The following is a 15111-nucleotide window of genomic DNA, read 5'->3' as shown; positions in this document are numbered from 1 at the left end:
CTCAGGGAATATTCCGGGTATGAAGCATCATTGCGCAGAGTTTACAAAGACATTTTATGCTTCTACAACACTTTTTAGTCTCAAAAATTCCAAGGTCTATAAATACCTTAAACACCAGAGATAAGCATCCGTCCCTGGAGCAGAACAGAGCACCCATGGTTATTATTTGTGTTTAACAGAGCAGTTTTAGTAGGTCAAACCTCCTTGCTCTTACTTGGAAAAAAACTGCGTAGAAATAGCAGGCATTTCTTTCGACTAAGGGATTTAGACCAAATAGAAGACAATACAACATTTTTCTATTTTTCACCAAAACCAAAAACCCTTTACAAGCGTTAACTAGCTGCTCACATTTTAAAGCTCTAAACATAAGCGAATTTGGCACATGAACGTAAACCCTTGGCTCAGCATTGTGTTCTCAATGACATGAATTACGAACCCCATCACTCAGGCAAACACATTATTCTTCATTTACGCTAGTGGAAAGGAGAGCAGACCTTGCTCCTCAGGAACCAAACGTGCAAAGAAAGTCAACTGAAGCAGGACTTTTCTCACCAGTAAATTCTCAACAACCGACTGCTTGTCCCGTGCTTTGCACCGTACCCCGTGCCTTGGCCTGTCAGTTACGAAGTCCTGTGATATTTACAGCGAAGCAGGGCACAGACACCTGCAGAGCCAATTTCTTGCCCATCAGCAGCTCTCTGTGCAGCAGAGGTGAGGACCAGAGCTGGTCCCTGGGCACAGATGGGGCACTCCGGGGACAGCTTCGCATGTCCCCGAGGAGCATCTTCCTGCATGGCTCCGTTCCCCTCTGAAGAGCAGACACTGGGGGTTTCTACTCCATAAAGCTACTGAGCAAAAAAAAATGCTGCCAATAAGCTCAACCCAATCTTTTCAGAGCAGTTAACCCTGCTGCAGTTGGACTTCTTGTTACTATCGATAATGTCTCAGACAAACATCTCTGCAGAAGCTAGACATGACCCAGTCAAGTCATTCACTGACTTTGGTGGACTTAGAGGTGGTCCTTGGTTGCTTCTTACACACCAAAGATCCCATTCAGGCATTCAAAATGGGGATTGTAGGAACAGATATGAGGAACGTTTGATTTGTTTTATTTCTTTCAAGGTGCATCAGGCTGCACTCAGCATCAAAGGGCATAGCCAGGTGCAAAGATATTGCCCTAAAAGCAGCAATAATTTAAACCCAAACTCCAAGGAGTCAGGACAAAACTGAAATCTGGTTCTGCACTTAACTTCCAGAATCTGAAACGCTCCATTCCCCCGATTCAGCACCTCACATGTGGAAATGGCATTATCCACACGCAGTGGACATCAAAGAGGGAAGGGATCCCACATTCTGGGAAACTAATAGGATTTATTTGGTTCTAACTCTCCACTGGGATGGGTATAAGGATATATTTGTGTCTACATTCCTCTTCATCTCGGTTTTGTACACTTACAGAGACACGTCATACAGCCATAAGCCACACGCACCCCCCCAGACCCATTAAAATGACATTACAGGCCTGAGCTGGGGCTGTGCGAGGCTCAGAGGGCCCCGTGTTTCACCTGGGGGACTGAAGCTTTGTAACAGAAGACAATCAGCACTACGCACGCATGAGGCCCCATTTTGGAGAGGCTTTGCTTGTGTGGGTGCAAGCTAGCCTCAGGGCTACACCTTCCCATTGCTCTTTGGATAGCAAAGTCCAAGCACACAACTTCTGTGGACAAAAGAAGCCTCAGGCCACCTGAAAAAGGCTGAGAAAATAGAGTTGCTGGTGCCAGAGCTCACTGATGGCTTCCCAGGCCAGCCTCTACCCCCGTGGCAAGGCACCAGCCACCTTCAGAGCCGGGCCCCTGGGCCACCGCCTCCGCTGCCGAGCCCTGCCCTGAGGACAGGGCAGACAGAGACAGAAAGCTCCTCTCCATTGTATTTGTGTGGAACATGGGGCAGAAAGCAGCAGTTAGCTCAGTCGGTACAGCCAGAGGACTGCAAGAAGCGTGTGGCTCATCAAGGGCTTGCTTCCCCCAGGGCCCAGCAAAGGGGCTGAGGCTTCGTGCGCTTTTCTCTTCCCAAGGCAGACAACCCCAGGGAGCATCAAAGGGATTCAGTTACATGTCCGAGTCCCGTTGGGACACAAATTCTGATGGGTCAGGAGTAAAAGAGAACATCCAATTACACAAGAACAAGCTGAGGGGATGGGCCGGGCCGGGCGGACCAGCAGGAGCCCAGCTCCACCACAGCCTGTGGCTGGGGCACGGCTCTGCGGCTCCACATACAGACCTGCTGCTGCAGAGGGACCCATGCTGAGAAGCACAAACGTTTTGCCAATACATCAGGCCGTGACACAATGAGGGCATTGTGATCTGAATTATTTTAGGAGAGGAAACTCTTTATGAGGCGTTTGTTTGATGTCTTGTGTTAGCCAGAGTGAAATGCCCATAATAAAGGCATTAGGATTGCATTGTGTACACAAGTGACAATTCATTTACCTCAAATAAGCAAACAAATTAGTTTTTAGTGGCTGGCTTTGCCTGTGCTCAGAGGTGTACAGAAGTCACGATGAGTAGCGGAGCATCTGTATCATTATGGGTAGCCTTTATCAAAAACAGTCACCAGAAGGGTGCTGCATTAACACCTAACGGCCCCGCAAAGAAACAAACTCTAAAGGACGAAGATGACAAAGTCCTTTGGAGCCCTGTGATCCCATCAGGAACCAGCAGAGGTACTGTGTCTCCTCCACTCGCTGCCCTGTGATCTCAGTAAGTCCTGTGTGTTCCTGGGAGCAGAACGGAGGCGATGGAATTGCCCTACTTTGCCAGAGACTTGTCAAACACTTTTAATATCCTGGGGTTGAAGACCTATAAAAATGAGAACTCCAAATGTAAAGCCTGGGAAGATAGTAAAGCTTTGAGTGTAAAGGAAAAAAAAAAAACCCACACCCCTTGGAGAAGCCAAAGCAAAGGTTTTTGCTTTCCCTTGTTATCTTAAAAGGAAGTTTCTTGGCTTTGAACTGGACTGGGGAAGCTTTTGGTTTGTCCCCAGGGTGGATGCTTCTCCTCGGGCGTTTGTACCCTCGCTGCATGAGGCAGTTCTTCAAGGTGCCACGTCTGTGCCTCTTCTCGTCCCCGCTGGAGGTGGCACGAGGCCAGCAGAGCTCACGGTTACGCTGCCTGTCCTGCCCATCCCTCTGCTCCTGCAGACCCCGTCCTATACACGTGCAGCTCATTAACGTGCCTTGCCTTGTCTCTGTGCCTCCTGGCAGCACATTAACCAGAAAGACCTGGGGGCTGGTTAAGTTCCAAGTTTACCTTTGGTTTAGCAGCAGCCCAGAGCTTGCGGCACTTCTTTTCAGTGGTTTTTACCCCGCTGCCCGATCTCTCCTGCTGCTCTCATCTGACCCTTCCTCATCCCCATTATCCACTGACAGGTGTTTGTCTTCATGCTGGCTGATCCTTCTCTCCTACCTTTTCCTAATATTGGAATATCCCCACTGCTACCTTTCCCACTTCCCAAGACACTCAGGATTTTCAAAGCACCTTTTCCTTGCTGCTTTGGGGCCTGCCCAAGGTGGTGGTGATCCTGTATAACAAGCGACCCTGCAGGTGCCACGGAGAGGTGTGCAGGGGCAGGAAGGACAGAGAGCAAAGACCAGGACCCTACCAGGACTGGGGGCTGTATCTGCCCAGTATCTGGAGAAACTAAAGCAGAGCGCAGTGCAGCTTTGCCCAAGTTCACTACTGCTGATTTACTGCTGGAAGCAATCAGACAAGGTGCAAATACCCCAAATCAAGGGGTTTTGGTTAACTTTGATCAGGAATTTGTGCTAACACTCTTTTCCTTCATGGATCCCTCCACCCCAGGTCATACTGAAGAGATCTGGCAGAGCTGTTAATGGGCTTTGCCTCCTTCCAACTGCTAAAAGCGTTTTTGGAATGGAGCCCCACACCTTTTATGAACTGCTAAGAGAGATGGCCCCTGGTCCACAGTGCTGGAACCCAAAGCAATTCTCCTTTCCAAAGTCTGGGGCTATTCACATCTGTAATTCCCTTCTTAATCAGTTTACAGTCAGGTTCCACCCATAAATTTCAGACCTGCCAACACAACCCAGTGCAGAAGGCACCAGGAGTCCCACCAGGAGCTCTGCACCACTCGTTGCTTGCCGTTGGGCAAATCCCTGCATGCTTTGTATATAACGTGGAGTCTCTGAGACCCCGAAGGAAAGCGCTACAGCAATTACAGTATGAATTACAGCTCTTACTGAATCCAAGCATACCCTCATATCAAAGGGGGGATCAGCTTTGGCATTCAGGTTGGGACACATCGCTTTTGCTAGACCAACACTTTCTTGCTACGTTCCTGCTGCATCTGCACATCCAGGCGCCAGCCCGGAGACGAGTGCAGGAACAAGCCTCAACCCATGGAAAGTCAAAAAACCTCATATAAACATTGCTTTTGTTAATTGTGCCATAGGAAAAGCAAAGAATAAAGATCTAGGAAGTGCTGGAACCATGGTCTGGTACCTCAGAGACGTTGATCCGGCCCTCCTGGAAGGAGCAGGTGGTGGGGTCGTGGGTGCACAGGTTGCGGTACTTGCACCAGTGGCAGCGGAAAGCACTGTTCACACAAGAGAGGCACCTGGGGGGGAGAAAAGACGGGTTATGGAGGAGGTTATTGGGTCGGGAGGCCAACTGCAAGGGGTTGGCCTAGCCAGAGTCCCTGCTCAGGGTCCCTCACAGGAAAATAGCCTCTTTGGATGGAGTTTGGTACAACAAAAGTAACAAACAGCGGCACAGTCTTGGGTCTGGGAAAACAAACGCTCAGAAGAGAGTATTTAAACAACCACACAATTAATTCGGTAATAAAATACAAGCTTGGATTTACTGCACATCGTTGCATTGTGTAAAATAAAACACAGCAGTGCACAGACACCAGGCTTGATCTTTAGCTTTGGTAAAATCTGGAAAACAAAGCAAGCCTGGCAAAAATTGGATCAGCTATTTTACAAGTCAGGAATGCTTAAAGTCAGTGGTAACACTTCTGCTGGCCTCAGAGCACAAAGTGTCCAGCAAGCACTTTTGACTCACGTTGGAAGAAATTAACTGTTTATGAAATGTGTTTGAAAGAATGCAGACCCTCCTCAGACCTGGGGGTTCCCAGCCCAGGATGCGTGGTATGATCTCGGTGGTATTTTCCTTCTGATGCAGTCATAGTGACTTTAATAGTTAAGGAAGCTTATTCTAATCACACAAATCTGGGGAAGACCATCAGGTGCTGCAAACTTATTTAATTACTCATTTATTTGACCCATTTCTGCCTATTCCAGCCTCCCTCACCTGGCCTTCAGCCTCTTGTCTGGTGCCGATGGAGCTCCCTGCTTCCCTCAGACCTGCTGGCAGGAGCAGCAGAGGACCTCTTCCACTGCTGAGGCCAAGGGGTTGCTTTGGCACCTGTCTGCCGTGTGGTTTTCTGGCTACTGCTTTCAGCTCTGCTCTGCCCCAGCTCCCTGCAGGCTCCTGAGCTCCCCAGGACTGCCAGAAGGTCAGCACCTTTGGTCTTTCTTGATTCTGCTTTCTTAAGGACCACTGTCTCTGCTTTGCTTCAGAATGGGGGGTGTGTGTCCCCACTGCATCTATTCCTTCTCTTGTTAAAATGGACTGAAACGAGAAGCCATCACCCAGGCCCCTGACCCGCCTGCAGCTCCCTGGGCACACAAATTCATGCCCTGAGAGCTGACCCACCTCCGGTGGGCTCACCACACCTGGATCCAGCATAGGGTGGTCAGCAGAACCTGTCTGCAAAACCAGCACCTACCTGCCCATCCACAAACCCCTCCTGCCCTTCTGAGCCCCCTGCAAATGCCCATGGGTGCATGCTCCATGCACTACAACCCCTTCACATGCTCCTGTGCTGCTGCAGACCCACAGCTCTTCTACTGCTTGCTCTCCGGGTGCTCTGCCTGTTGCAATGAGGACTTTCAGGATCAATAGGTCTCTCCCCGATGCTAGCTGAGCCCCGTATTCCTTTCTGCTTCTCACATGTTGTGATTCATTCCTGCAAGGCTGCCTCATGCCCTTGTTGAACTCGCTGATAATGAGTGCAGCATGATGTAAGTGCTACAGAATTTACAACCGTGTTAGCACTTTATCTCCAAACACGAGCTTTGAGAAAGGCATGGTCAGATGGAGCCAAACGACGGGACGGAAGACACATTGCCCCTCCTGATCCGAACACCCACTCTGAGGAGAAAATAGGGGTCACCACAAAGTCACCCCTCAAGCAAATCCAGGCAGACGAGAACCCAGGGGAACCATGGACAGGACCACAAGTGCTCGCGGTGGAGCAGGAGCTGGTGCTGTGAAACCTGGCTGAGGGACAAGGGAGCACAGACAGAGCTGTGTGGAGCTGGTAACACGGCAGGAGGCAGGGACCACGGGGCGGTGGGTACAGACCACTGGAGAGACAATATGTAGGGAACAGAGGACCGTCAGGGCTCCTCTCAACCTGGTGCCTCTGCTGTGTGCGGTGGCTCAAAAAATAAAAAAAAAATAAAGAAAAATTGAATGCATGCCTAGAAAAACTCCGGGCTAGCCAAGATCATCAGAGCACACAGCCCTCTTCCAAGTGCAGCAGGGAGGGCCCCATAGCTTGAGGCTTCAAATCCAGCACAGAAAGGCTGAGTGACGCCGTGCTGGCACTTCTCGGCTCCTACCAGGCAGCTTGGGCAGCAAATCCTGCTCCCAAAATGGAGCTGAGAGCTGACCCCTGCAGCGGGAGACGTCACCCAGCCCTGCAGGGACAGCCGTTCGCTACCCAGCTTGTGCCAGGTCCTGCCCGTGTTTCATTTGGGTGCTCTGGGACTTGCTTTGTTTCCAGAGAGAAGTCTGCAAACGCTTCAGATGCATAACACAACTGCGCGGCCAGCCAGCTCGGCCAGCAGACAAGGAATGGGGCTCCTGCCCCCAGCCCCGGGGGGCTTCCAGCCCCGACCCCGCCGCCGTGCTGGGACCGCGTGCTGCCCACCTCCCCGGCCCTGCTCTGCCTTCTCCCACCGAGATGCATCCACGTTCACAGTTGCAGGATGGAGCAGCTTGGGGGCACCAGCAGGTTAAGGTTTTGTCAGGCTCGTTCAGCCTGCGCCTCGCCAGGCCCGGGGAGCTGCGGCCGCTCGGAGGGGCGCACCGAGGGCAGGGAGCGGTGGGCTCGCCTTCCACGGGGGGCACACAGCACCCACAGGGCTGCCGGCTGAGAAAACGGCCCAAAGACCCCCTCCTGCAGGGAGCTTCCCCCCCCCAGAGTGTCCCAGGAGAGGCTCTGGGGCTTCCAAGGAGGAACAGCCCCGGGGGGCTGGCGGGGGGGGAGCGCACTCACAGCTGGTGGGCGCTGCAGTTGTAGAACTTGAACTCGGTGCTGACGAATGTCCGGCCCGTCTCCCGCGACTTCAGCTGCAGCACCACGCCGAACCAGTCTGCGGGGCAGAACAGAGGCAGTCAGCACCCCAGGTGTAACGGGGGGAGCAGCGGTGGGTGCAAGGGGGCTCCCCGGCTGGCCAGGGTGCTGAGCCCTCAGTACAGGGCAGGAGGTGCCGCCAGGCTGCTCCTCCAGCACCCCGGTGCTGAGCATCCCCCATCCAGACCCCCCCGAGCACCCCAGGACCCAGGGGCTGCCCATCTGCAGCAGCCCCTCCAGGCCCGATCGGCCCTGGTGGCAAAACCCATGGGAGGCACCGGGGCAAAGCACAACCCCAGGTCACAGCTGAAACGAGCTCGGGATCCCATCCCCTTCCCTACAGGATTTCTGTCTCCAGGACAAAAACACACTAATTCAGTCTAGCCCAAGACTAGAATAGGAACTAATTGTGGAAGTGAGGCCATTAGCGGCTCTTTTGAGGAGCCTCCTCCCTGGGTTAATTAAGAGCAGATTGCTCTTCCAGAGCTGCCACGGTAAGTCTGCAACAGCCCTGCTACCGCTGCGGCTCTTGGCCCCAGTGTTCACCAGTTCTGAGGCTCCCTATAATGTCTTAGAAACACAGAGATATCAGCAGGGATGCACTGCCGACACCTGGAAGGATGCCAAGGAGAAAATGAGTTTTAAGCAAGTAGCATTTTGTTTATGGGAAGTGAAAATAAGACAGCGGTGACATTAGTGAAGAAACAACCCAAAGATGGGGACTGAAAAATAGAAATATGCCTCCACCTACTGTGGGTGCTTCCCCCGACTTGGGGAGGGCTCCTGCTGCTTGGGTCTGCCCTGTGTGGCCACCAGCCCCTGCCCTCTGCAGAGCCCCCCCCCAGCCTCCTGCAGCCCCAGGTCCTGTTGGCAGCTGTGGGAGGGTGCAAGGACAGGGAACGCACATACTGCTGCCTGCCCGTCTCTTAAGGACGAGCACATGCAGGTCCCCGGGGCCAGTGGTCTTTCACAGAGTGATGAGTTTCTCCGTCAGCATCCCCAAAGGGTCAGCTCTACCCAGCAGATATTCCCAGCCACGCTTTCTGGTGGCACAGGCGCTCCCACCCAGAAGCAGACACTCACCTTGATCCACGGGTATGGCAGGAACGTCTTTCGCTGCTGGCGACACGCAGACGACGCGGCTGCCCGAAACCTGCCCCTCCACCTCCGTCAGGTTCCCGAAGAGGCAGGTGACCCCGGCGGCCAGGTCCGGAGCATCGCTCACCAGCAGGCTGAGCTGGAGCCAGGGGAGAGGCGGAGGGCAACAAACCAGGGAACAAAACAGCCAGCCAGTGGTTAGCAGGAGAGCTGCCCCGGTGTCCTTCGTGTCCTCAGTACCCACTGCTTTCCCACTGAATGCTGCTGCCCTTAAATCACCCATCCACACACAAAGTGGCCAACTGCCTTTCACTGGGGGAAGAAGAAAGCAGGTTTACGGGTGCACAAACACCTTGCTGAGCCTTCGGTTACTGCAGTTTAGGAGAGGTGGCAACGGCAGCTTTTTGGCCTCCACCTGCTCTGCAGAACCATCGCCGCCCTCGAGGCCTGCAGCAGAAGCACCGACTGCAGCACAATCGGAGCAGCCCCAGCACGTGCAGCAGCAGCAGAAACCTCCGGGGCCGCCAGCACCAAGCCTGGCTGCGGGCACGCAGCGGCCCCGGGGGCTCACGGGACGGGGCTGCAGCTGCCGCAGCGCCTGTCCATGGGCACGGCGTGCGGGTGCTTGGGGGGCTCGAAGGGAAACAGCTGGGATGCTTCGGAGAGCCAGGGCTTGGCACAGCTCACAGATGGGCTGCTTGGGAAACAAAGCCTTTCCTTTCAACGGTTAATGAAACCGGACCGAGAGAAATGCGAGCTGGGGCCCGAGGGGAAGGGGACTTTGTCTCTGTGATCCCTATCCCCTCGCCCCCTGGCTCAGACTCCGCTCTCCTTACCAGTCCCCTGCAAGCCTGACTTCATGGGAAAACAGTTGTGCTTTTGGGAAGGGAGAAAGACTGGAGAACGGACTGCCCGCTGCGAACCCGAGACCCGACGGCTCCCTCCCCCCGAGCACCGACCTACCGGGAGGCTGTGCTGGGACACGGAGATGCTGCTGGGCTGCACGGTGATGCTCATGCACTGGCCGATGCTGTCGGCAAAGCGGTACGGCTCGGCGGCTCGCTCGCAGCTGTCCCGCGGGGAGCACCTGGCACACACGGGCACACGTCAGCACACGGAGCCCCCAGGGAAGGCGTCCAACAGCACCAGGGCTACGGCTGGCCTTAGAGAGCAAAGCCCCGGCCATGTAAGCATGAGCAGGGCCGGGGGCAATGCTCTGCACGAGGACCAGGCACAGACTCTCCGGGTTAGGACCAAAGTGCACACAAATATTCTGTGCTCGGGCCAGTCCTCCGTACACCTCATTCCTGCAAGCCATAAATTCCTAAGCTGCACAGAAACTAAAACTTAAAGCAACAACAGGCAGCACACCAAGAGGATGCCTCGTTCCAATTAAACCAAAACCACATAGCTCATTAATTGTCTTTTCCTGGTGCTGGAGAGTGCAGCAGTGCCAGAACCTGGGATTTCCTCTCCTGTGGCTGCGCGCAGTTCCCTGGCCAGCTGTCCTGCCTCAGCCTCCCACCTCTGTCCCATTCCTACCCTCGGGAATGCAACCCTCTGGGCACACCAAGGGGACCAGGACTGCTCCTCGCAGCTGGTTATCCCTATTCCTGTATGGCAGGTGTCCTCAGAGTGAACTGAAATTTTGAGGCAGAATCAGGTAAGATGTGAAAAACAAGTCCAGTGTGAGAACAAGAAGGTGAAGCAGGGCAGAAGCAGTTACTAAATGAAGGGAATGACAGCACAGCCAGGGCTCGGGCTGCAGTTATAACTGCTGAAGGGAAAATGCGCCTAAGTTAATTACAGTGGGTAGATGAGTGCCCACCGGGAAACCAGGGAAGAATTATTAATGTTTTGAGACGGATATCAGACAATGCAGCACCGCACTGGGATCCCTCAGGGATTTTCTATTTCATGTAATTTAGGGATAACCTTGTTCTTCAAAACCTGCTCCCCGGCAGCAGGTGACATATTGGCCTTTTGATGTTAATGGTGTTAATAAACTATCAGCAAACTTTATCACTTTTCGCTCAGTGATGATCCTGGACCCTAGTTAAAATCAAGGTGCAAAGGTCAGAGGATCCAGATGCTGTCACCAGACCCGCGTGCCGCCGGCCAGCTCCTCTCTGACAGCTCTCCGAGTGCATTCGCTACTTAACGAGGCGCTGCTATTTAACGAGGTGCTGCCGTCAGACTGCTTATTTCCCTGCTTCCCTTCGCAGAGGCCTGGGCAGCCTCAAAGACACGCAGGCATCAGCCGAAACGCCTCCTGCCCACGCAGAGCCCGAGTTTCTCCACTCTGCATCTCTCTGCGAGCAGCTGGTGGGCGCCTCGCAAAATCAGGGCTTGCAGCGCCCAAAATCAGGGCTCGCAGCGCCGAGAGGGTGGGCTGTTGTTCCCCCTGCAGGACTGTTGGCTTTTGGTTAAGAACAGTGAAGTTTATGCCTTCCCTTACAAACCCCAGCGTGACAGCCAGCAAACACTGCTGCTGTTCTTCTCTTCCTCTCACCCCTCTTTATTTTTTGGAGCGTAATGGAGCTAAATATGAACGCTGCCAACGGAAGACTTATTGAGGTTTAAGTGAATCTGTAAGATAGCTTTAAAGTGAGCTCTTGACTGGAGCCTTTATCTCATTGACTCGCCGGAATGGCTCTTTTTTATCATACTATTTATGGCAACAGCCCTAACAGAGATAAATAGGTCTGTAGACAATAACAGACTTGCAGAGAGCAGCATATGGAAGAGCCTTGCAGGTTTCAAATCCCACTGGGCTGAAGAGACTCTTTAACAACCTCCTAGAGGCCTCTGCTTGCTCCCAAGGAGCGCTGTTCTAGCAGCAGGAAGAACAAGCGATCCCTCGCCCGCACGGAGAGGAGGAACCCGCGAAGGCAGCGAAGCCCTGGCGCCGCAGCGGGGACAAGCCAGGCTGCTGCTAGAGGCTCTGCTGGGAGAGCAAAGGAGTTTTGCAGAAGGACAAGCACCTGTCCCTCCCTGGTGGCTTAGCACCTTCTAAAGCACCCCGTGTCTGGGGTTCCTCAAAACCCAGTGCAATGCACGCGCTGCTCACGGCCACCACGGCACCGAGCTCCTCTTTCAGGGTGAGTGGCAGCGGTGTGAGCGCCCAGCCCATCCCCACCGGTCCCTGTACACCATCAGAGCTGCCCAAGCAGCCAGCACCACAAATGTGGCCGATTCCTGCTTGCTCTTACTGGTTTAATCCTCACAGGTAGCTCGTTCAGGAGCATCACTACTCTTAAATTCTAAGCGTGCACTGCCTGCGCAAGCATCCCACCGTACAGCAAAGCCTTAATCCCTGACTCAGGCTGCTAAGAGACAATAACGCGTAATAGATCACACAGGGAAAGGTTTGTGCAGTCCCAGATAACGAAACGCTCATTCCAGGACAGCTCGGATCCTTTTGCTTTCCCCTTATTACTGGCTGTGTAAAACCTCCCTGGCTGGCTGCAACACACAACCCAACGCCGCCTGGAACAGGGCGCTGCTCCACTCGTTTGTCTCACACTTGTACCTGCTAACACACCCAGTGCTTTACATTACTATTTACAACTCAGAACCTTTTTCTGGCTTCCTCGGTACCTGCACACCCACGCTCTCAGCAAAGCCTCTGCAGCTGCAGATGGGGGTGCCCGGGCTCAGCGGGAGCTGCTGCAGGGCTGGGCTCTGCTGAGCTCTTGCAGAGACATCCCACAGCTGCTGGGGGTCTCGCAGGGCACAGACCCCGAACCCCAGGGAGGCAAATCCCATAACGTGCACTGGGGAGAAACAACAGGATTTCAGCCCCTGATCAAGACTCAATGCTGGTTTTTATCCGTGCTTGCCCAGATGCTGTTGATGGCCATGTTGCTCACAAGGCCATCCCCTCTCCTGCTGTGTCAAGGACCAAACCTCTGCCCTTCTGCTGCTCACCCTCCCACCAGCCCTCAGGAAAAACTGTGAGCATCCCACCCTGACCCGCAGCCTTTCTGCTCGGCCAAGGAGCAGCTGGTCCAGCTGGAAGGGGGAAATGCAAGAATTAGAGGAGAGCTGACAAGTTAAACATGAACACGCCAGCGCTTGGGGCCTCCCAACAAATATGACAGAGGCTTCAGGAAGAGCAAGATAAACTCAATTATTTACAGCTGAAGACAAAGGCTAAGAAATGGTGATTGCTCTAAGGAGGCTGGGAAAGTGCAGACACTTGAAGGGAGGGTTGAGAAATACCATCGGGGAACAAAGTCCTGTTGGAAGATGTCAATGCCTAAATGTCATGGCCGAGGGCAGAGGAAACAGCACTTTTCTCTCCTCTTGACATTGAGGGGTTTCTCCCTGCAAAATTTAGGCAACCTTTACCTGCTTCCCAGGTAAAGTGCCCAGCACTGCCACACCACCGATGTGTTCAAACTGCCTCGCCCTGGCACTGAGAAGTCTGAAAAACCTGAAAAACCTCCCTGTTCCAAAGCTGCTGCGGCAGCGAAGGCTTCCCACCGTGCCAGCACATCTGGGGGCTTCGCTATAGGGCTGGACAGGCTCCTCTGAGAGGAAGAATAAAAATGAAGATGCCCAGACACTCCTGGCAGAGGCACCAGGGGCCACTCTGTGTGTGCCCCCAGCCCAGGGAAAGCAAGGGCATGGGAAGGATGCTCAGCACCACGAGGGTTTTCCTGCATCCCTCTGAGCGCGGCACCAACCCTGCAAACCAAACAGGCCCTGGTGGGTGCTGGGAGCCAGTTTGCACCCCAAAGCACGCAGGTCCCTAATCCAGGCCGGATTTTGCACAAGAGCCTGCCTTTTTCCTCTCTCACCCTCCAACACCTGCTGCTCAGGCATGTGGCCAAGTGTTATTGTGCGGGTCCCTGAACTCTGCCTCTGCCTCCGCCCCGATTTCCATGCAGCTCAGGGGGCTGCTCTGCACGCTGGCACGGGGCCGGAGGGATTTCTATTCCTCTCCTCCTCCAGCATCCTCCGGGCTCGCCCCTCCTCCCCGCATCGGCGTTTGCCTGGTGGTCCCCTTCCGCTGTAGGAAGTGATCCTTCTTATGGCAGGGGAAAGAAAGAACACAGACACCTCCTGAATGCAGAGCGCGTTTCCTGCAGCTCCCCTGAAAGCACCAGCCCTCAGCCCGCGGGGCCTGGTGGCGTGCAGTAGTGCTGCCAGCCCCGAGCCCCGCTGCCCCGGCCGGGTCTGCCCCAACGGGGACGTCTGCAGCAGATGCTCTCTGACCTTGCCGTGCTGAATTTAAACATCTCTTCCAGCTATGTTTAATAGGGCTCGGCGCTCTGTTCCACTGCTGTAAGCTCACTGAAAGCAAAGCCCTGCTCATCTAAGCAAGCCTCCTGTTGCCTCTCAACATCTCCCATTAATCAGGAGGGATTGGCAGCTTGGGCAGCCAGGATGAACGTGCAAAATGTGAGGGCTCTGCTCCCCCAGGCTTTAATTCTGCTTTTCTGTGGTGTCCCGTGGCCCCCTCCCTGCGTGCTGTGCGCAATCCACCTCTCCCCAAGAGAGGATTTGTCTTCCTCTACCTCTTCATGGGAGCTCAGGGATTTTCAGTGGCATTCACGCTGCAATGCAGGAAACGTCCAGGGAAGGGAAGAATGGATTCGAGGGACTTCAACCTACTTCGCTTTTTGCAAAGACTGTGGGGGGGGCTCTTGGGGGTTCTGAAAGCTGCTTTTACCTTCGCCACCACCGGCGCAGATGTGGCAGCGGAGGCCGGACTTACATGTGGTGGAGCGTGCACCAGCCGCAGTGGGGGTCTCCCGAGCTCAGGCACTCCCCGCAGGTCGTGTACTGCTCGCAGGACTCCACGGGCACCCGGGACACCTGCAAGGGAGAAGCACAGCCTCAGCGCATCTGTCAGCACGGCGGGCAGGCGGAACCAGGAGCGGCTTCTCCTGGGGGAGCCTGGTTCAAGCAACACAAAAGCGAGTCACAAACGTTGAATTAATTCTCACACCTGTGCAGAAGTCGGCCAACAATAGGAGTCGGCATGGACTGAGGCACAAAGCCGTCTCCTGCAGGTGGCCGCAGGAGGAAGCCGAGGTGCCGGGAGCGCACAGCCAGCACCAACCCACCGAGCGCCCTCCCCGTGCCCACACAGCAGAGTAGCGTGGCTGTGAATTCACAGGAGCCCAAGTTAACATTCAGTGCTCGTGCAAAAAGCTGTGGGGCCACGGCTTTATGTATCGTGAATTAAGAAGACCCTATATAATTCAGAAATAAAACCCAACAGCAAAACCGGTCTGCTGCTTTGGGATCCCTTAAACTGGTGCACGCATAATGGTTTCGCAGAAAATGAAGGGAAATGGAAAGGCAAAATTGAAGGAAAAGGAGTCCCTGCTGTTAGGGATGGAAGCGAGCAGAAGCAGCGGCTTCGTTTGCTTTAAAGAGAGGGCAGAAAGCCTGCCTGCTCAGGCAGGTCCGAGCACACGGCATGCTCCCACGGGTGCTCACCTCTCCCAGGGTCCCGGGGGGGTCCCAGCCCTGCCACCCACCCGCAGCCGCCCCGTCCGTCACCGCAGCGCCCGGCGGGCAGCAGCTGGGGTGCGGGGTGAAAGGAGCAGT

At 54.4% G+C, this 15111-nt stretch overlaps 1 protein-coding gene across 4 annotated transcripts in view; it reads right to left on the bottom strand.

Annotated features, from left to right (window-relative positions):
• Window positions 1-15111, bottom strand: part of PLXNA2 (plexin A2) — a 204807-nt gene that overhangs the window by 50391 nt on the left and 139305 nt on the right. For all 4 annotated transcript variants that reach the window (XM_080569478.1, XM_080569479.1, XM_080569481.1 and 1 more), the window contains 5 exons: window positions 14270-14370; window positions 9508-9631; window positions 8530-8683; window positions 7369-7465; window positions 4521-4635 (listed from right to left, as the gene is read on the bottom strand). In XM_080569478.1, the coding sequence (XP_080425604.1) occupies window positions 4521-4635; window positions 7369-7465; window positions 8530-8683; window positions 9508-9631; window positions 14270-14370 (591 nt within the window). The remainder of the gene's footprint in view (window positions 1-4520; window positions 4636-7368; window positions 7466-8529; window positions 8684-9507; window positions 9632-14269; window positions 14371-15111) is intronic.

This window comes from Anser brachyrhynchus (assembly GCF_964034855.1).
Source record: "Anser brachyrhynchus genome assembly, chromosome: 27".
In the NCBI taxonomy this organism is placed as follows: domain Eukaryota; kingdom Metazoa; phylum Chordata; class Aves; order Anseriformes; family Anatidae; genus Anser; species Anser brachyrhynchus.
This window is presented reverse-complemented; position numbering and strand designations above follow the sequence as displayed.